Source organism: Populus nigra, chromosome 17 (genome assembly GCF_951802175.1).
Source record: "Populus nigra chromosome 17, ddPopNigr1.1, whole genome shotgun sequence".
In the NCBI taxonomy this organism is placed as follows: domain Eukaryota; kingdom Viridiplantae; phylum Streptophyta; class Magnoliopsida; order Malpighiales; family Salicaceae; genus Populus; species Populus nigra.
The window spans coordinates 2665763-2687117 of NC_084868.1; the positions used below are offsets into that span (position 1 = coordinate 2665763).

At 33.4% G+C, this 21355-nt stretch overlaps 1 protein-coding gene across 2 annotated transcripts; it reads right to left on the reverse strand.

Annotated features, from left to right (window-relative positions):
• Positions 1–1101: 1101 nt before the first annotated feature.
• LOC133677371 (uncharacterized) lies at positions 1102–4004 on the reverse strand. Of its 2 annotated transcripts, none has more exons than XM_062099388.1 (5): positions 3557–4003; positions 3166–3205; positions 2921–3081; positions 2055–2852; positions 1102–1680 (listed from the first exon to the last, which is right to left on the reverse strand). In XM_062099388.1, exons 1-5 carry the CDS (start codon positions 3767–3769, stop codon positions 1369–1371), a joined length of 1524 nt encoding a protein of 507 aa, XP_061955372.1. In that variant the 5' UTR covers positions 3770–4003; the 3' UTR covers positions 1102–1368. The 2 variants fall into 2 exon arrangements, with proteins under 2 accessions (XP_061955372.1, XP_061955373.1); XM_062099389.1 differs by having other exon boundaries at positions 1447–1680; positions 2038–2852; positions 3557–4004.
• Positions 4005–21355: the final 17351 nt, after the last annotated feature.

The window sequence follows — 21355 nt, forward strand, 5'->3', positions numbered from 1 at the left end:
TGACTAATTTTTTGTTTAGCAGTACAAGATGAAACACGGACTGGTCTATGTCAATCTTGAGAGAGAATATGTGCTTTGGCTGGTTGGCTTGGTGCCCTCTGTAGTAACGTATGCCATTCCTCACTGAGCCAGATTTGGAGGCTGAAAAGTTGTATAGGTGTTTCTTCTTAAAGCCTGAAATTTGAAGGGGCTAAAGGTCGTTGCCTAATCAGCTTGTCGAATGGTCCTTGCTGGGAGAATCAGCAGTGCCAAATCTGTTAGAACCTAATCTATTTCCTGAACCGTGAGGCGTGTGACTAATATGCGGAAGTTCCTATGTGGAATTGTGGTAATCAGGCCAGGCAGATTCTTCTCGGGGCACAGCTTTTGGCTGGAAGCTTGGAGTCTCGTCCGATACAAAAATATGCCTGCATACGGAGCTATTCAGCTTGGGGATTGAACCACCAAATGCTTAGGTATGAAGTTTCCAGTGAGCAGGCCTCGATCTTATTAAAAATAAAAATAAAAGTATGAAGCTCCCCTCGACGTACGCTTATTTTTGCTTGGTTTCGATTGTAGAAGTTCGAGATTTTGATTACAGACCAGACGATACGTAATTGGTAAAAGAGCAACATTGTTTTCAGTGCATTGTCATATGGCTATGATTGTGCTTCTCTGCCGCCGCCCCCTCTAAACAATACACAATTAATTGAAAAACAACTACTGCAAATGGGAGGAGGGACGAGTTCCAGAATCACCGTTTGACTGCGTACTCTCGAGGTTACCCTGCTGTTATATTCTTCTTAGGAAGTGTTGGCCAATTGCTGTAACTTCAGAAAGTCGTGTTTTCCACGATCACATAAGGGACCACCGTCAATTGGTGCGCGGGATAATCGTCTCATGGAACCCTAATTATAATTTCTATGATTGCACAGGGAATCAAGCTTTAAAGGTAAATCACCCTTAGAATATACTACCATCATCTGGGCTGCTGTGAAGAGTTAACTAAAACAATATGTAATTGTCATTGTTTGTGCTGGGAATAACAGACAGTACTGGAATATCAGCACTGCTTTCACACATTTCTTCAACCTGCAGCATTCAGGAGAAAATAACAGCGTCTTCCTTGCAAAACCACCATTGTTCTCATCTCCATGTCACACATGATAAAGAATAAGCTGTCACTATGTACATATTGCATTATAAAACAATAAAAGAACTAAACTTGAGCAATCTAGTGGAATAGATTACAGCAACATCATGGCTTAGTCACAATCGTCTATACACACAGCTGCAATTGTCTCGCTGCCCAGGCCACTTCAAAAATGTAGGGCAACTAGGTAGCACAGAATCAGGCATAGAATAAATTGTTTTTCTGCTTTCTTGATGCTACAGCAACCCTAAACTGGTTAGCAGCTTCTGTATCCAGTGCAGGTCATTTTGAACAACACAGTTTCTTACAAACTCTTGCTTCTTTTCTTCTTTGGCCCGTGGCTTATATACGAGTTCATGGCTGCGCTGCTCCTCATCATCGAGCCCTTTGATTGATTCTGCTCGATGTGGATTGTCATCAACATCACACTTTACTTCTTTCACCAGTGGTTTGTGTATAATCTCGTTGCCCTGCAGCTCCTCATCGTTGAACCCATCCATTGTTTCTCCTCGAAGTGGTTCCTCACCGACTTCACGCTCCTCATCGAACTGAATATTATTAGGACTCGGTTAATAGAGAATAACAGGCAGAAATGCCTTAAACTTATAGACAAGGGCTTGCAGATCAGTAAATTACAGTTTTCAATAACCTTAACCTGCTTGTATAAGTGCCCGAGTAGTTCTAGAGAAGCAATGTGTTGTTTTTTCCTTGAGTATTCTTATTTGTGGATAATTTTTTACTTTCAAGAAGACACAAATTAATGCCAGATTATTCAGTGGAATGAGACCTCTGGAACTGGAGGAATCGGCTAATGGAAATGGAGAACAACTTTATTTCATTTAAAGTAAAATTGGTAGCAGAAACGAAAGGTAAGGATAATATCGAGAAAACAAGATGTACCATACATTAATCAGGCAGTTACCTCTGGCAAATTGTGATTCTTTTCACCAGCTCCAACAGAGGCATCAAAGGCATGGCATCTCTCACCTTCACTGTCAATAGCTGCTGCACTTGGTATCCCTGTTGCTGCAGACAAGCCAGTAACCAGAACAGCATCTCCTCCATGAGTAACCAGACTTCCTTGGACATCAGAGTTTGCTGAGTTTATGGCTGGTGGAGCATCATTTCTGACAACATCCTCTCTAACCACTGTACTCTTGCTTGATGTAGTTCTCTGTTCTTCCTCCTGGTGACTGGTTCTCTTTTCACCTAACACTGCATTGCTAACATTCACATTCACAGCAGAAGCCCCCTCTGAGTCACTGATGTTATCTGCTACAATAGCTAGAGGTTTCTCTTGCACAGGAGAAATGTTATCTGCTACAATAGCTAGAGGTTTCTCTTGCACAGGAGAAATGTTATCAGCAACAATTGCTTTCTTGCAAGTCACTGGCGATGGTTTCTTTTCTGGGTTAGAACTCACATCCACGGTAACTGCTCCATTGCTCATATCAGAAACCAGCTCTTCCTTTTGACAAGTCAAGTTCTCGGCAACAGTCAGCGATTCTGGGTTGACAACAGGTTCCTCACTCCCATTAGCAGATGGTTCTTCCTCTGTTATCTTCTGCAATGCAGCATCTTCCCAATCTTCCCAAACCACGATGGTATTACTGGTTTCCCACGTTTGGAGAATTCGATCAGGACCCGGTTGCCAGAAAATCTTCTCAGCAATTCCTTTTAGTATGAACTTGAACTGGATGGATTTTCCAACTGGTATATCCTATATAAACAGTAGAGGCATCAGTAAAGTAACAACATTTAATAGATTGTTTAATAGTTTCTGCTTACCATCTCAACAGTCCAAAGATGCTCATCTGACCAGTTCAATGGTATTCCACTTTCAGGATCCCATAATCCCAACAAAGGATCATCTCCTACTATGGTAAATTGTTCTCCAAAGGAGCACTCCTTCTGTAGCTGGAATTTGATATGAACTGTCTTCGAATCATCTGCACTCAGAGATAAGCATGTCTTGTTGAGACCAAGGATTGAAGAAAAGATCTCAAGGTCTAAACAAGGAAAGAATTACTCACTTGTTTCTTGGTTTTGAGCATCTTCAGCCTCCAAGTCTACCTAAAGGAAGAAATTAAAACCAGTTCAGATCAAACACTGATTTCAAGTATACCTACAACAAGTACTCACCCCATTAGCGCCTTATAACGTCATCCATCAAATTTCCTTGGAGAGAAAAATAAACACAAGTAAAGGTTATAGAGATGTGTTTTAAGCATAATTTATATATTCTTTGATATAATTCTTCTCAAGGACTCTGTTTTCTCTTTTAAAAAATTCTCAAGAAAAAAAGAAAAAAGAAAAACCCTGAGTCAATGTATTCATGAGTATTTTTGGAGAATTAGAAAACCTGAAACTTGAATACTATGATATACATAAAGCAAGAGAGAAGTTACAGAAAAGATTACATGCCTGGGACTCAGGTGAGAAAGAAGAAGAAACACGAATTGGACAGATAGACTTATGTTTCACACATAGCCAATGCAAGAAGCCAACACTATGAACAAGCTTCTTTGAAGGCAAAATACTAACTTCATGTCTCAATTCTCTGAAAGAGAAAACGGGTCTGTTGTCTCCTTTTTTGTCAAGGATGACGTTTGAACAAGAACTTGTTAGGGTTTTCATCACTTGATAATAACAGCAGTCCAGTTACTGCTGCAAGCTGCAGCTGCAGAGACCAGAGAAATAATGGTGGGGAGGATTTGCTTGTTTTGTTCTGTTTCTGTTGATTATGAAGTAATCTGATACAGGTGGTTATGGTGATAATGGTGGTGGGGCCTCTCGAGAGGATAAATGAATATGGAGGCCTGCCATGTGTGGGAGAGTTAAATCTGCCACCCACTCAACCTGAGAATCTAAGCCTCTCGAAATTGTTAGCATTTCGAAAAGGCCACCTAAGATAAATTATAGTTGTAGATTTTAAATTTCAGTCGGTGTTAGCTGCTTTCAACCGAAACCTTAATTTCAGACAATAATAATATTGTTAATTCAAATATATATTAAAAAAAAGGGTTCAATGTGGTCTCCTAAATCCTAATTTCCTTGGAGTGATGGAGGTATTGTAAGTTTCTTAAGGCTCTGTTTCTTTATATAATGCGGTGTGTAGCCATTGATATTTTATTTTAATTATATATTTGAAAATGTTTAGTTAATTAGAAAATATTATAATTTTTTATAGATCTCATTAATTTTTTAAAAAACTTTAATTAAAAAAACTATAATTTATATATTTTTTAAATCTATTTTTTCAAACCACAACTTTAAAAGCTACCTAACTATAATAAAATATACGAGGAGAAGAAGCAATGCAAATCTCATTTACATCCATTTTTAATATGGATAATGTAATTTTTACCTTTTATTTCAGTCATTAAATTTTTTTATTTTTAATTTTATCCTCCTAAATTATATTAACATGATTTTATATATTGAGATTTCTTTCAAAACTATAATTATTTCTGAGTTTTCTTTTTCTCTCTCTCAATGAAGATAGCCTCTAGAACCAAGAAGAACAAGTTGAATGGTTTAAAAGAAACAAAGAACCTACCAGAAGAAATTAATAGGTTAGCAAATGGATGATGAATGCATGACTTGAGGAGGAGAGACTTACATGGATGACTATAATTGTTCCTTTCACTGGAGGCTGGCACGTGGATCAAGAGATTTCTCCCCAGCAACACGATATAGCACCATAAAAAAAGAGGATTAATATTTAAAGGATAACGACAACGTTTTGAAAAGAGAGAATGGGTCAAAATTCATAACATTCCAGGATCACAACACTTCTTCATAAAATCTTAATTTAACATTCAAACTGTTAAAATTTGCTAAAAAAAAAATGAAGGGGAGGATTGACAGTAAAGGTAGGGAAATGCTTTGAAGCAAATCTCATTACTCAGGAGGCCCAAGCTACCTCGAATCTGTTATTTTTGTAAGATCTTAACTACACAAATGAATGTTAAAAGCAAAAAGCATATAATTGTAGTTGAAGAACTAAGGCTTTATATTAGCCTTTACACAACAAGAATACAGAAAATAACAGAACCACTAAAGATGTAGTCAATTGGTTACAAGAGAATCAAATCTAAACTGAGGTCCTAAAAATTAGGACATTATTAACCAAACAACAACATCTAAAAGACTAAATCAAACCTAACTTAGTCAATAAAAGAACCCAACAAACTCTTCCTTAAACTAACCTTCAATTTGCAGTCAGTTTATATTTGATGCCAAACAAACTCCAATCAGTTCTCTTAATCTTATGAACACCTTAAGTGTCAAAGGCTTAGTCATAATGTTTGCTAACTGATCTTTGGAACCACAATACTCTCTTAACAATTCCATTCATTGTTAAGTCACGAAGAAAATGAAATCTAACATCAATGTGCTTGCTTCTTCCATGCATAACATGATTTTTTGATAATTTAATAGTAGAGCTGTTATCACAGAATATATTAATGCACTTACTTTGTTCAAGACCAAGCTTTTCAAGAATTTTACGCATCCATATACTTTGACATGCGCAAGAGGCAACAACTATGAACTCAGCTTCAGTAGTGGAAAGAGTGACCACTGGTTATTTCTTTGAAGACCATGCTACAACACCTGAACTGAGCAAGAATGCGTATCCTAATGTGCCTTTTCGGACTTCACTATCTCCTGCGTACTTGCTGTCCGAGTAGGCTACCAACTTCTCTTCTTCACCTCTTTTGTAAAAGTTTCCTAACTCAGTAGTCCCTTTTATGTAATGAAGAACTCTCTTTACAACTTGTTGGTGTAACTCATTTGGCCTTTCCATGAATCTGCTGATTAAACTTACCACAAAAGCTAAGTCTGGTCTGGTGGCAGTCAAATACATGAGGCTGCCCACCATTTGCTTGTATGTCGTTGCATCAACACTTACCCCACTTTCATCTTTTACAAGTTTGAAACTCGGTATAATTAGATTTTTGATAGGATTGCAGTTTCTCATGCCAAATCTTTCAAGCACCTCATTAGCATATTTCATTTGATTGATGAAGATCCTTTCACTATTTTGCATAACTTCGATGCTAAGAAAATATTTCATTCTCCCAAGATCAGACATGTCAAACTCCTGTTTCATATAGTTCTTGAACCTTTCAAACATTGGTACATTATTCCCTGTAAAAATAAGATTATCAATGTATACACTTACAATAAGACATTTCCCTTCTACTGTTTTTGTAAACAAGGTATGTTCACTCGGACATCTTTCAAAACCTTCTTTAATGAAATAAGACTCAAGTTTGTTGCACCAAGCTCGAGGAGCTTGTTTGAGTCCATATAGAGCTTTATTGAGTCTATAAACCTTGTCTTTTGCTCCTTTTATTTCATAGCCTTGTGGTTGCTCAATAAACACTGCCTCGTTTAGCTCCCCATGCAAGAAGGCATTTTTCACTTCGAGGTGATACACATCCCAACCTCTGCAAGTAGCAATAGCTAGGATCATTTTAATGGTATCCCATCGAGCTACAGGTGTAAAGACTTTGGTATAATCAATTCTAAATTTCTGTGAGAATCCCTTTACTATAAGCCTCGCTTTGAGTTTATCCATTTTCCCATTCTCATTTAGCTTGGTTTTGAAGACCCATTTTACTTCAATTTGTCTGGCTCCAATTGGAAGTGTAGTCAACTCCTAAGTTCTATTCTTCTTAATGGATTTGATTTTCAAATCCATTGCTTCTCTTCACCTCGGGTTTTTGGCAGTTTCTTCAAAGGATATTGGATCATTAGAGGCTATAAACAACATTAAATTAATTTCTTCATCTAAGTCAGATAACCCTTCACCACTTACATGATCCTGCAAGTAAGCTGGTGTCCTTCTAACTCTCCCTTGAACTAGACTGGAAACGTCTTTGCTTAATGATGAACCTGAGCCAGTAGCACTGTCTTCAACCTGCTGCTCTTCTTCTTCATTTGCATATTCTGGTTGTAAATTATCTTTATTTTCCCACTCAAGAATTGGACTCTTAGTTTCTTCACTACCCCAATCCCACTTCTTATCTTCTTTAAACACCACATCTTTGCTCACAATAATTTTTGTAGACACTGGATTATACATTCTATAGGCTTTAGATTCCTGGCTCAAACCCAAAAAGACACATCGAAGGCTTTTATCATCAAGTTTCTACCTATTTTTGTTAGGAATGAGAACATGTCCAATTCAACTGAATACTTTGAAGTGTTCCACTGATGACTTGAGCCCAAACTATGCTTCCTCTGGTGTCTTGTCTTTTATGGCAAAAGTAGGACATCGGTTGAGCAAATAAACAACCCAGTTGACAACTTCTGGTCAAAATTCTTTCGGTACAAGCTTCTCTATCAATATACAACGTACCATATTCATAATTGTCCGATTCTTTTGCTCTGCAACCCTATTTTGCCGTGGGGTATAGGTTACTGTGAGTTGTCTAACAATACCATTAGAGCTACAATACTCATTAAAATCAAACGAGGTAAACTCCCCACCTCGATCAGTTCAGAGACAACATATAACATTTGCAGATTCTTTTTCTACTAGACTTTTGATTTTTTTGAACATGGCAAGTGTTTCTGATTTAAGATTCAAAAAATAGATCCATAACTTTCTGCTGTAATCATTTGTAAATATGAGTATGTATTTCTTATGGTTGTTTGATTCAGGTGTAATTGGACCACAAATGTTGACATGTATAAGTTACAACTTTTGTATAGCTCTCCATATACTCTTTCTAGGAATGGTTTCTTGATGTTGCTTTCTTGTTATACATACTGTGTAAACATCAGAGGACTCACTGAGATGAGGCATGCCCTTCACCATCTTCTTACGAGACAAGGTAGTCAAGCCCTTGAAATGTAAATGCCCATATCTACGGTGCCACAAATCAGTTGGACCTTCAGATGTGGTTTTGAAGCATGTATGAATAAAGACTTGAGCTTGCACCTGTGTTTCTCTTTCAGCTAGAAGGATAAACATCCGATTAGCAAACATTTGAGTACTCATAATCAACCCTCATTCATGATGATAAATTTTGCATTCTCCATGTTGCATTAGAATAGCCAGATTGCGTTTTTGTAGCTAACCAATACTAAGAAGATTATTTTTGAGCTCAGGTAAGTAAAATACATTAGTAATTATCTGACTTGTACCATTAACTCGAAGCTTGATGTTTCCTTTCCCCATTACAACCATTTTGGTGTCATTGCCAAACTTCACAATCTGCCAAAAAAACTTATCCAGATGAAGGAATCACTGTCTATCACCAGTCATATGATTGCTGCAGCCTCAGTAAAGAAACCACATTGTTTCTTTAGAGTTATTAAAATATGTTTGAGCCATCAACAACATTTCTTTTTCTACATTTATTTCAGTATAATAAGCTTCTTTTTTCTAACTAGGACATTCATATTGAAAGCGTCCTAGCTTGTGACATTTGTAGCACTCCACAAGTGCTTTGTTAAATCCATGTCTGCCTCTACCTTTTCCATGACCTCGATATGCACTTCGACCACCTCTACTTCTTCCTCCTTCATATGAAACATTCAGAGCTTGTTCATCATTTTGAATATGACGGTTCATTCTTTATTCATGAACAAGTAAGCTACTTTGAAGTTCATCTATGGTAAGTTAGCTCAAATCGTTAGACTCCTCTACTAAACATACCACATAGTCAAATCTGGAAGTCATTGATTTCAAAATTTTCTCAATGATCATGACCTGCTCCATCATCTCACCATGAACTTTCATCTTATTCACAATAGTCAATGTCCGAGCAAAGTACTCGTCCACTTTCTCCCTTTCCTTCATCTATAGCACCTCAAATTCTCTTTTTAAAGCTTGTAATTGAGCTCTTTTGACTCGTGTTGATCCCTGATATTTCTGCCTCATAGAGTCCCGTATGCTCTTAGCACTTCCTTTATCAAGGATAGTCTCTATGATAGTGCGATCAATGGCTTGAAACAGATAGTTCTTCACCTTTAAATCTTTGATTTGGAGTTGTTTTTGTGCCTTGGTTAGCACAACTCCATCTTCTGCTACTGAGGAAACTCCTGTTTCTATCAAATCCTAGTACTCTTTTGAACAAAGAAGGTTATCCATGCGTATAGCCCAGTGGTCATAGTGACCATCAAATTGAGGAATGGCTACTTAAACATATTTATCTGTGGCCATCTTAGACTTTTCATTCCTATCTCAATTTGGTGTAATCCTCACTAAGTGTTTTACTCACCAGGTGTTTCACTATTTCTCTCGTGTTTCACTCACCAAGCGATTCACTCTTTCTTTCTTGTTAGGAATTGCAATTCCAAAACTCTCAATCAGGCCCCTATGTGTTGAGGCTCTGATACCAAATGTTATTTTCGTAAGCTCTTAACTACACAAATGAATGTTAAAAGCAAAAAACATATAATTGCAGTTGAAGAACTAAGGCTTTATATCAGTCTTTACACAACAGGAATACAGAAAATAACATAACCACTAAAGATGTGGTCAATTGGTTACAAGAGAATAAAATCTAAACTAAGGTTCTAAAAATTAAGACATTATTAACCAAAATAGTAACATCTAAAAGACTAAATCAAACTGAACTTAGTCAACAAAAGAACCTAACAGAATCTGCGCAGAAATTTAGATTAGGATTGTTCTTCCAATTGGTTATTTAAAACTTTATTCTTTTTAATTTTGTTTAAATTTATCCTTATCGTAATTTGAACCTTGAAAATTAAAAAAAACCCATTGTTCCAGTTTTGGTTCATTACAACTTGGTATCAGAGCAGCGTTCCTTAAAAAAAAAAGACAAAAAACACCAGAGTTTCTCAATTGATAGAAACAGTAGCAGGAATGAAGTAACAATAAGACGCTCAACAACAAAATCAATAGAATCAACAACAAAATCAATAGAATCAACAACATGTTTTGGAAGATATAATTCAATAGCCGAGAATCAAGTCAACTTAGATGGACCAACTAATTAAGGCTCTAGGAAAATGGTCACTGAATTCATTGCCTACTTCCCCCACGAGATTTGTCAATGGTAATAAGGGGTATAAAGTGGTCCCATATAAAGAGCACCAGTTAATTCAACCTATATCTATTTGATTGAAATTTCCACGATTCAATGGTAAAGACCCAATTGGTTAGGTCCACAAGGCAACAATTTTTTAATTTCCACAATACACCACCACCTTATAGGTTATTTATAGCCAATTTTCATATGGAAAGGAAATTGATCTCATGGTATTGAGAATTGAAGGAGACATGAGTCGTTACAAGTTGGGAAACTTTTATAACAGCTCTCCAGATCCAATTTGGAATTTCATCATACCCTATGGAGTCCCTCATCAATTTAAGACATAAGACATTAGTTGAAGCCTACAAGACCTAGTTTGAAGTCCTTTCAAATCAGGTCAAAGGACTCTATGATTCACATGACTTAGTTGTTTTTTAGGAAGATTAAAAGATGAGATCAAGTACGAGGTCAGGACGCTAAATCCTTATAATCCGGTGGTTGCTTATGGGTTGGCTAAAATACAAAAAGAAAAATTGGCTATTATAAGGAGTGCTTAGAGGCCCAACCCAACAGGGACTCAAATGAGGAATCAATCTTAGTCTTAGCCAAGGATGGATGTTAAATCTTCAATACCACTCCATAAACTCACTTCGACCCAAATTAAAGAGAAGAGGGATAAAAGGCTTTGTTTTAAGTGTAATGAGAATTGGGCTTCAGACTACTAATATGGTGGATCGAAGATTTAATTGATTGAAGAAGTTGAAGATGAAAATGAGGAAGGATTCTTTAATTTCCCTAGAGATCTTATCAACTTGGGAGATCTTAAGAAGGGTATACATAAGAGGTAGGAGTTTCACTTCATGCAATTATAAGGAGTCTAAAACCTAAAACTATAAGGGTAGAAGTTAAGATAAATGGTTAGATTTTTTTGCATTAATTGACACATGAAGAATACCTAATTTCTTGCATCCAAGGGTAGCAAAGAGAGTTAGGATAGGAGTTTTAAAAAATAGGCTAATTAGAGTGAATATTGCAGATGGTATAAAAGTTTGGAGGAAAGGTAGTTGTTTAAATATCATGATTTCCACTCAATAGGCCCAATCTATTATACAGGCCCATGTCCTTCAATTAAGGGGTTATGATATAGTTTTAGTGATCCAATGGCTCAAGACATTTGGGCTGATTTTATAGGACTTCACTGCTTTAGCTATGGATATCCAAAATAATAGCCAGAAGATCCAAATTAAAAGGATATGGATCTAGGAATCAAAAATGGATTACGAGCTAATATTTTTACAGGAACTACATAGAGTGGTTTGGGATTGATTCCACAGGTTTGAGAAATGGAGAATGTTCAAGCTTTGGTTTCTAGAGAAGTGGAGGACTTCATGAATTCAAAGAGGTTTTTGAGGAACCTAAAAGCCTGCATCCTAACAGATCTCACAACCATTCAACTGTGTTGGGAGACGGAACTTATCCTATCAATGTAAGGCCTTAGAGGTACTTTTATTATCAAAAGATAAAAATTAAAAAGTTGGTCAAGGAATTACTTGAATTGGGCACAATAAGACCCAATCAAAGGCCTTTTTCATCACTAGTCCTATTAGTTAGGAAGACAAATGGCTTAAGGTGAATGTGTGTTGACTATTGGGCTCTTAATAAGAAAACAATAAAAGAAAAATATCCAATTTTGGTGGTAGAAGAATTTTTAGATGAGCCCTATGGTTTCCAGGTTTTTTCTAAATTGGACCTACGATCTAGTTTCCATCATATTAGGATGAAAGAGAAAGATATTTGCAAAACTGCTTTCAGAACTCATAAAGGGCATTATAAGTTTTTTGTAATGTCATTTAGGCTTACCAACGCCCCTTTAACATTTCAAGGATTAATGAATGAAGTTTTTCAGCCCTACCTTAAGAAATTTATAATGGTTTTTTATGACATATTGGATTATGGTCAAAGTGAAGATAAGCATACTAATCACATAAGCTTGGTATTGGAAACACTAATACAACACAAAATCTATTCTAAAAGGTCTAAATGTTGGTTTACTTGTGAAGAAATAGAATACCTTGGCCATATTATGTCAAGGAAAGGCATTCAGACCGAGCCATTAAAGGTGGAGTCTATGGTTAAGTGGCTTAAACCAAGAACCTTGAAGTCGCTGAAGGGTTTTTTAGGCCTAATAGGTTATTACCGAAGATTTATTAAGGATTCTAGGCCATAACATGCCCACTAACTATGCTTTTGAAGAAATGAGATTTTAAGTAGTATCAGAAGCAAACTAGGCCTTTGAAAAACTAAAGGAAACAATCATTACCCCATTAGTCCCAACACTCCTAGATTTTAATTAGACGTTCATAATGGAATGTGACACTTTAGGTACATGCATTAGAGCAACATTAATGCAAGGAGGAAGACTAATTTCCTATTTCAGCAAGGTTTTTAAAGATAAGGAGTTACTTCTATCCACATATAAAAAGGAGTTTCTAGTTTTAGTCTCAGCAATTTAGAAATGGAGACCATATTTTTTAAGGCAGGCTTTCAAGGTTAAAATAGATCAACAAAGCTTAAAGCACCTACTGAAATAAAGAATTGGAACCCAAACACAACAAAAATGGCTATCCAAACTAATTAGTTATGATTTTATGGTAGATTTATGGGTAGATGCCCTATCAAAAAACATTGATAATTTAGAAGAAGGTATGCTATGGGCTATTAATAAACTTTTAGTTAACTGGGTAGATTAGTTGAGAGGTAGCTATAAGTCTAATCCAGAGGTCTAAGAGACAGTGCATCGATTAGAAAAAGTAGAAAATAGACATTTAAATATCAATTTAAGAGGGGGATGGGTGTTATATATTATAAGGATATGATTTACCTAAGTAAACTTATCATATTGAAGAGACTATAAAGAACTATGTTGATGATAACCTAAAATCAAGACATTCAGACTATGAGAGGATACTAAGAAGGGTTAGGGGAGACTTCTTCTCGGTTGGAATGGAATCAGAAATACATGCCTATATCAAATGATGTGATGTTTTTCAGAGAGCTAAATGTGAGGAAACAAGGACATCTGGGCTTCTACAGCCCCTGCCCATACCTAATAAGTCATGGTCCTCTATATTTATGAACTTCATCGAAGGAGTGCCCAAGTTTAACAACTATTCTGTTATACTATTTATGGTTGATAGGTTGGCCAAATATGCCTATTTTATTCTATTATCTCATCCTTATAATGTTGCTAAAGTCGCCAAGTATTCTCCTAGCATGTCATGAAGCTCTATAGGTTACCCGAAGACATAGTGACTGACAAAGACCTAACTTTTACGAGTAAATTTTAGGGAGAATTATTCAGGGTTCAAGGGGTTAAATTACATTTATCATCTATTTACCATTCTCAGACTTATGGATAGACCAAGACTACTAATAAAAACCTAGAGGGTTATCTGAGATGCAATGCTAGGGATAACCTGAAGGACTGGTCAAACTGGTTGACCATGGCAGAACAATACTACAATTCAAGTTTCCATATACTTTAATTAAGTCTACCCCATATGAAGCAACCTATGACTACCCACCCCCGGATATTATTAACTACATCTCAGACACAACATATAACCAAGTAGTAGATTTAAAACTTCAGTTAAAACAAGAAATAATGAAAACAGTTTAATAAAACTTTAAAAGGGCACAAGATAGAAAAAAGGCATTTGTAAATAAGAGGAGAAAAGAGCTCAAGTTAGAAGTTAGAGAGTGGGTTTACCTAAAGCTCCATCCATTTTGATAGTTTAGTATACAACAAAAAAAGAAACAAAAATTAGCATTCAAGTACTATAGACCTTTTAAAATAAAAGCAAATGTAGGGGGAGTTGTTTATCAAGTGGATTTACTTAAGGAATCTAAGATCCATAACACTTTCCATGTCTCTCTTCTCAAGAAGCGAGTCAATAAAGGCTAAATTCCAGATCCAAAGCTTTCAGCCTTTGAATGGAAGGAGAAGAACAAGAAAGAACCACCATAAATTTTAGATTGTATAACCTAGATTTCAAGAAGCAAGTCCTTAGAAGAGGTTTTGGTTTGATGAGAAGGGCAACAAAAAGAAAATGTAGAATGAGTTGGATAGTTGTGTCTCAAAAGCACTTTCCCTCACTTTGAGGGCAAAGTTTTCTAAAGGGGATGAGGTTGTGGTGTTCCTGGAAGTTAAAACTATATTTATCTCTGAGTTTTTCTCTGAAAATGAAGATAACCTCTATAACTGAGAAGTAGAAGTTGAATGGTTGAAAAGAAACGAAGAACATGTTAGAAGAAATTAATGGGTTAGCAAATGGATGATGGATGTATGACTTAGGGAGGGGAGACTTATATGGATGACTATAATTGTTTCTTTCAATAGAGGTTGGCACGTGGATCAAGATATTTCTCTTCATCAATACGATGTAATACCATAAAAAAGGTTAATATTAAAAAGAGAACGAAAATGTTTTGAAAACAGAGAATGAGTCAAAATTCATATCAGTCCAGGATCACAACACTTCATCACAAAATCTTCATTTAAAATTCAAACTGTTAAAATTTACTAATAAACATGAAGGGGATGATTGGTAGTAGAGGTAGGAAAATGCTTTAAAACAAATCTCATCACCCAGAAGGCCTAAGCTACCTCCAATCTTGCTAGAAATTTAGATTAGGATTGTTCTTTCAATTGTTTATTTGAAGCTTTGTTCTTTTTAATTTTGTTCAAATTTATCTTTATTGTAATTTGAACATTGAAAATTCAATAAAAACCCACTGTTCTTGTTTTGGTTCATTACACATTCTCTCGCATATAAAAAGTATCAAAAAATATTTTAATTATGAATTAAAGATCGATTTTGTGAAATAAAATTTTATATGTGGTTAAAAAAAGAAATTAGAAGAAGTAGGACCAAATTTAACCAAAAAAAAAACCCATTTGGATATTGGCATGGAAAACTTCAATTTGTTGTCTAAAGTTTCAATTATCTATTGTTTGGTCTTTTTTATTTTTGCATTTCATATTTCAATCCCAAACTTTATTTTTATACATTTTAGCCCTCAATATTGAAAGAAGAGAGAAAATCATCAAAAATTATTAAGAAGATAAAAGGTATTCTAGCCACCAAAAAGGTTAAGCTTAATGTTAATGAGGTAGTCTTTTAAAGTGTAGTTTAATGGAGATAATGTTGTCCTCTAACCTTGTTGAAAAAAAAATAGATTGGTCCTTATATATTTTTGGATTCATTTAATTTTTGTTTTTTTAGAGAGCTAAGAGGTTGTTTTGAGGTTGAAAATGTTTTTGATAAGGATTATATGATTTTTTTTTGAGGATTTTTTTAGTGAAAACAAGTCATACTTTCAAAACTTGTAGCCTAGTTTTTTGGTTAACTTAGGTGACTGAAAAAGAGCGCAAATGATGATAGGTTATTTGCCTTCATTTATAAAAAAAAATGGAATAGATGACGCTCCTTCAAAAGAAAAAAAATGCGTGCACAGGCTTGAGTTTTTGGATCCTTAGCTAGCTGCACATCCTTGTCCTATCAATGCTTTGCCTTTTTGTTTTTATTTTTTTTTTATATATATAAATTGATTAATTTTAATTAATACCCTCTATCTCATTTTTTTTACTTTGTATTAATTTTTTATTTAAATCTTAATTAATATGCTCTCTTTTATTTTTTTTAAATTTTTTTTTATCTTTTTAAAATAGTAATTAATCTTTTTAATTGTTTTTTAATTTTATAATGCTTCAAACAGATTACTATACTTTATTTTTAATTTTTGTTTCCTGTTATATTTGTATAAATAAATTGTATTTATATCAAATATTTATAATAATAAAAATATTTTGTTCTTAGCAACCATAAGATAAAATAAATAAAAAGAAAAATTATATTGAAGATCCTATAGTTTGATAATTTTTTCATTTTATTTTTGTATTTTAAAATACTATACTTTACTTCTCATAGTCTATAAGCTGTATAACATTTTATATCTGCACAAAAAAATATCAACAAAAAAATTGAAATTATTTATAAAAGTATCATTTTATTTCAATTAATAAGTAAAAAACCCATGCTAATATAAAACAATAAAATTTCCACTCTCCCTCTATTTACCTAACATAAAATCCTAGCCACCACCCAAACCTACTAAAGATTTGGACATCTATTTGTTAATCTTTTTTTATTTTTAAATATAATCCTTTTTTTGTAGTCGGCAGGTCTTTCGACCATATTTTTGCAGTAGAGAATGCATTCTCTCTCCCCGTACCATCTGCTAAAGAACAACGAAATAATGCCTCCCTCCCCGTTCTAGATATCATGCTTTGGGCACCAAGATTAGAGGCTCAAACATCAAGGTCGCCGTGTATGAAAGCGTCGAAAGAATCCTGATAGCCTCCTCCTCTCCATTACAGTCCAAAATGAGCGTCATAACTTAATTTTTATTAAAGAAAAAGAATTCTTCATGATTTAATTGAACTTTCTTTTCAAAAATGGAAAAAGAAGAAAAGAAATGATTAACCAACAAGTTCCAAATTATTGATTGGTAGACTTTGTAAGATGCTTTCTTCAAGTATTTACCGAAAGGTATCTCGAATGCGTTGTGACATTGTCACTTGCTCAACAAGCCTACCCTACCTCTTCTGGGTCGAGACAATCAGCAACTGGGCTCCTTCATCATGATGGAATAGCGACCTCCAAACCATTGAATCAGCATCATAAAGAAAATCCTTCTTTTCAGAATAAAGGGGCTGGTAAAGGATAACATCAAACTAGACGGAATGACCTATCTCCGAGAGAAAGGCTTCGAGGTTCTCTTTCCTTGGTTTGACTAAACCGGCACTCGAACACTGGGCAGGAAGAAAGGGGCTTTTTTCACTCTGATAGGACCAACATCTTCGACGAGATAGGAAGATAGCACCGCGCCATAATGGCAGCCAAGGGTGAAGTAAGACTCCGTGTCGACGATATTGGAAGCCCCTAACTGTTTTTTCAGGTTTTTTTTAAATATATTAAAATAATATATATTTTTTTAAATTTATTTTTAACTTTAATATATTAAAATAATCTAAAAACATAAAAACAATAATAATTTAAAGCTAAAAAAAATATTTCAAAAAAATTTAAAAGGATAATTGGATTGTAATGCCAACATGACATTCTTAGATAGTGTTTGATATTCTATTAAAAATTGTTTTTCAAAGTATTTATTTCTTTGAAAAATATCAAAATAATATTTTTTTATTTTTAAAAATTCACTTTTAACATTACTATATCAAATAGATCTAAATATACATATAAAATAATTTAAAGTAAAACAAATTCAAAAAAAAATTAAAAAACATGATTGAGCCGCACAATCAAAAAATGATTTAGTAGTGGTTCCATAACCATATCTCTCCTCATGGGATTTTTAAAAACTCTAAAAAAAACTTGACTTTCATAACTATGAAGGCAAAATAAAAAAGTCAAATAATAGGTGGCATGATGCAATTTTCATTAAATAAAAACATATAAAATAAAAAGATTATTCAATATTAAATATTTATATGTACATCTATTTTTTATTTTTACTAAGAAGATTAATTTCTCATTTTAGTATTCAATCAATATTAATATTTTTTTTATTTACCAGTTTATATATTTTCAATTCTTTAATTAAATGTAAATAATATCATTTTATTTTTTAAATTAAAAAAATCATGATGCTAAAAAACACATATCTAATGATAATACCTTCTTTTCTTACATTATAAATTAATTTAGAATCTTACTCGTGGTGTAACACGAGTACATGACTAGTTGTATAACTAAAGAATGAGTTAGTTGTTAATGTGGTATGCTTATTTATTTTTTGAGTTTAAATTTAAAAAACGAGCTTGTTTATGAGTAAATTCTAGCCAACAAGCCAAAATATTGATTCAAATCCATCCTAAGATGAGCCTCGAGCTTTCGAACCCTTCAAGTTTATTTTTTAGCCTAATTTATATATCAAAAGATATTGTATTATAATTACAGAAGAAAATAAAACAAATGAGTTTTTTTTTTATTGTTGATTTATTGTTTTCCCTCTTATGTTTTACTATTCATGTTATTGTTTATAACCTCTTTTTTTCCTTATAGATCCCTGAAGTTTTGACCTCTTTATATTTTGGTGATTGAACTTTATTTCTTTTCAATTACTTCCTTACATGTTATGCTAGGGTGGTTCTATATATTTTTACTTGTTTTGATTTGCATGCTCTCATATACCTCATATGTTCTTGAATATTCCAACAATAAATTAAAAATATTTTTCCTACTTATATTATTCAAATGGCATATAAATATTAATTTGGCCCCTCAAGTTTCACTCTTTTCATATTTGATTCTTGTTCTTTAAGATTCTTATAGTTTGATCCATAATTTTATTTTTTTTAATTATTAGTCCCTCGATGATAAAGAAAACTCATCATAAAAGAAGAGAAGAAGGAAGCTCTCAGATGACCAAATTTCACCACTAATAACTGCGATTTTGGTGTCTTTGGTTTTGTTTTTAAAAGAGAAACTCAATTGGCATAGTTTCTACTTTTAATGATGCATGAAAGGTAGATCGAGACTCAATTTTTTTTAATTTGGTGAGTTTTTTGTCAAATTAAATTGTGTTTTGTGGTTAGGAACGAGGTTTTAGAGATCCATATAATATTATATTCATATTTTTGGATAAAGAAAGATTGAAATTATCTAATTTTATTTTTTCAATCATTAGAATCACCACTAGTAATTGAAAAATTGAAAAATTATTAAAAGCAGACAACAAGTAGCTTACATAATTTTTCTTAATATATATAAGGATGAAAACATGTCATTTTTTTTAAATAATGAGCTTAGCCTTTTAGACCCAAGCATGCGAGTTAATCTTTCCAACCTAGATGTACCTGAACTTTTTTAAAATCATCCTTATTTGTTTTTTAGTTTTAATAAGATTCACTTTAAATAAGTTTATTTGAATAATATTTAAATAATTAATTGATTATGCTATAGTTTTTAAATAATATTAGAGCTTTTTTTTATATCATAATAATGCTAATAATTACTTTTTTTTAATAATTATATGAGTTTAATACACTTAGTTATTTTTAAAAACTCTCTTCATAAAAATTCAATGGAAATAAAATATCTATTTTTTTAAATTTTGTATTGAAATATTTTATATGGTTTTGCTCATATATATATATATATATATATATATATATTCACGTTGAAATCATTGATGTATGATTTTTTTTTATTGCAACTTGCTTTTAAGATTATGATGAGTTTTATTAAAAAACCAATATTTTGATAAAAAAGAGACAAGTTTACTTTTGAAAAAATAGCCATATTTTTTTAAAAAGAAATACATGAATAAGAAAATGGAGGTTTAATTAAAAAAATATACCTTTTCTCTTTATTTCAAATTAATAGAATTTTCTCAAATCTATATTTTTATTCCTTCCATTTTTTATTCAACAAACCACATTGTTAATGAAAAAAAAATACATGAATGAGAAAACGAAAATTTTGACTAAAAATATTCATTTTTTCTCTAGAATTTAAATCATTGTTTTTTCTTATGAATATTTATTTTTATTTCCATATACTTAAAAGATAGGAGATCAAAGAGTAAAACACAAAGAAATTTCAACAAAGGTGTTACATGAATTTTACAACAAGTGTTTAAAATTCTAAAGAATTTTGGCTTATATTTCAAAAATATTAAAACATTATTTTTGGCAAGAAATATATTATTCACTTTTAATATAAGGATAAAAAACCTAAAAAAGATTTAATATCCAAAATAATATTAGGAATAATAATTTATGATTACTCACATTTAATATAAAGATAAAAAACCTTGTATGAGGTCAATATTCAAAATATTATTAGAAGTAATATAACTCATTCACTTCTAATATAAGGATAAAGAACTGTAAAGAATTTTATCTAAAATATTACTTGGAATGACGCAGTAGCTAGGATTCCAAGTTTATCCTGAAAGAAGTCTCAATGACAAGTGAAGGCATTTCAATCTTTCATACCAAGTTCTTGACCTAGAAAATCAGAGTTTGTTTATCGTAGCAAACCCACCATAGTAGACGGATAGAAATAGAAACACCATCAGACCATAGCAAATAAAAAAAACAATGCAAATTATCTTAGGTAAGGCGTACTAAGGGTGTTAATAGCTTCCATTTACGCAACCAGTCCCTTGACTAGAATCTCTAAGAGACTAGTTAGGGTTCCTAGTAACTATAATACTAGGTGGCGACTCCCTTATCCAACCAAAGACCTCCGAACATGTTTGGGAAGGGTCACCATGACATCACGCTCCCGCGAGGAGGGTATGACAAGATGACGACTCCACTACGGACCCTTGGATTGAGCTTTGTTTTGTTTGTTTATGCTATGTGAAGACTAATGTTTGTTTATTTTTCTGTTATGATTGGTTTACTCTTAAACAGATTAAGAGCTTCAACATACGTTCTGTATACTTCCTGTCATGAATAGTATATTCGATATGGATGAAAGGCATTCATACATCAATGATATTATTGGTGAGAGCACACATTAAAAAGCTTTAAGTTAAGTGGAGGACTAGCAGCTTACTTTATGACTTAAGTTAAGGTTTAAGTTTGTGTAAATCCCAACTCTTCGTTGAGTGTTTAGACTGGTAATAATTGGTACATATTCCATCCCATTGCCTACTAAGCCTCTATATTGCCTTCACGAGGGTGATCATTAGGATAACAAGAGACTCTCTTTAGAGACTATGTAGTGCACCTACCTTTTGTCTCACATAAAAGAAGTATTAGAACCTATCCTAAGGGTGTATGCTTGAGTTCAAGACTTGTTTTGCATCAAGGCAAACCCTTCATGTAGTATCTTGAGTTCAAGACTTGCGAGTGATATATTGGCCGCTGTAGAGTTTGGGTAAGAATAAAAAATTTTATTCATCATATAAGAGTGATGGCTATGTGTTACCCCCTGAAGGGCAAACCTGCATTTAATTTACCTATTTTTTTTGCAAGTATATCATATTTTCTTGTAACATTGCATGTCTTTCATTTGCAAAAGAAATATAGCCCAACCTCCAATATCCAAATCCCTTTTAGAATCCACACGAGAGGATAAAAGAATGGACATCATGATGATAGAGA

Bases quoted from the DNA above. Each gene is read 5' to 3' on its own strand.
- LOC133677371 (XM_062099388.1), bottom strand. From the start codon at position 3,769: ATGAAAACCCTAACAAGTTCTTGTTCAAACGTCATCCTTGACAAAAAA. The intron at 3,206-3,556 runs GCATGTAATCTT...TTCTTCCTTTAG, and splicing joins CTTTCTCACCTGAGTCCCAG to GTAGACTTGGAGGCTGAAGA. The intron at 1,681-2,054 runs GTAACTGCCTGA...AATAATATTCAG, and splicing joins AGAATCACAATTTGCCAGAG to TTCGATGAGGAGCGTGAAGT.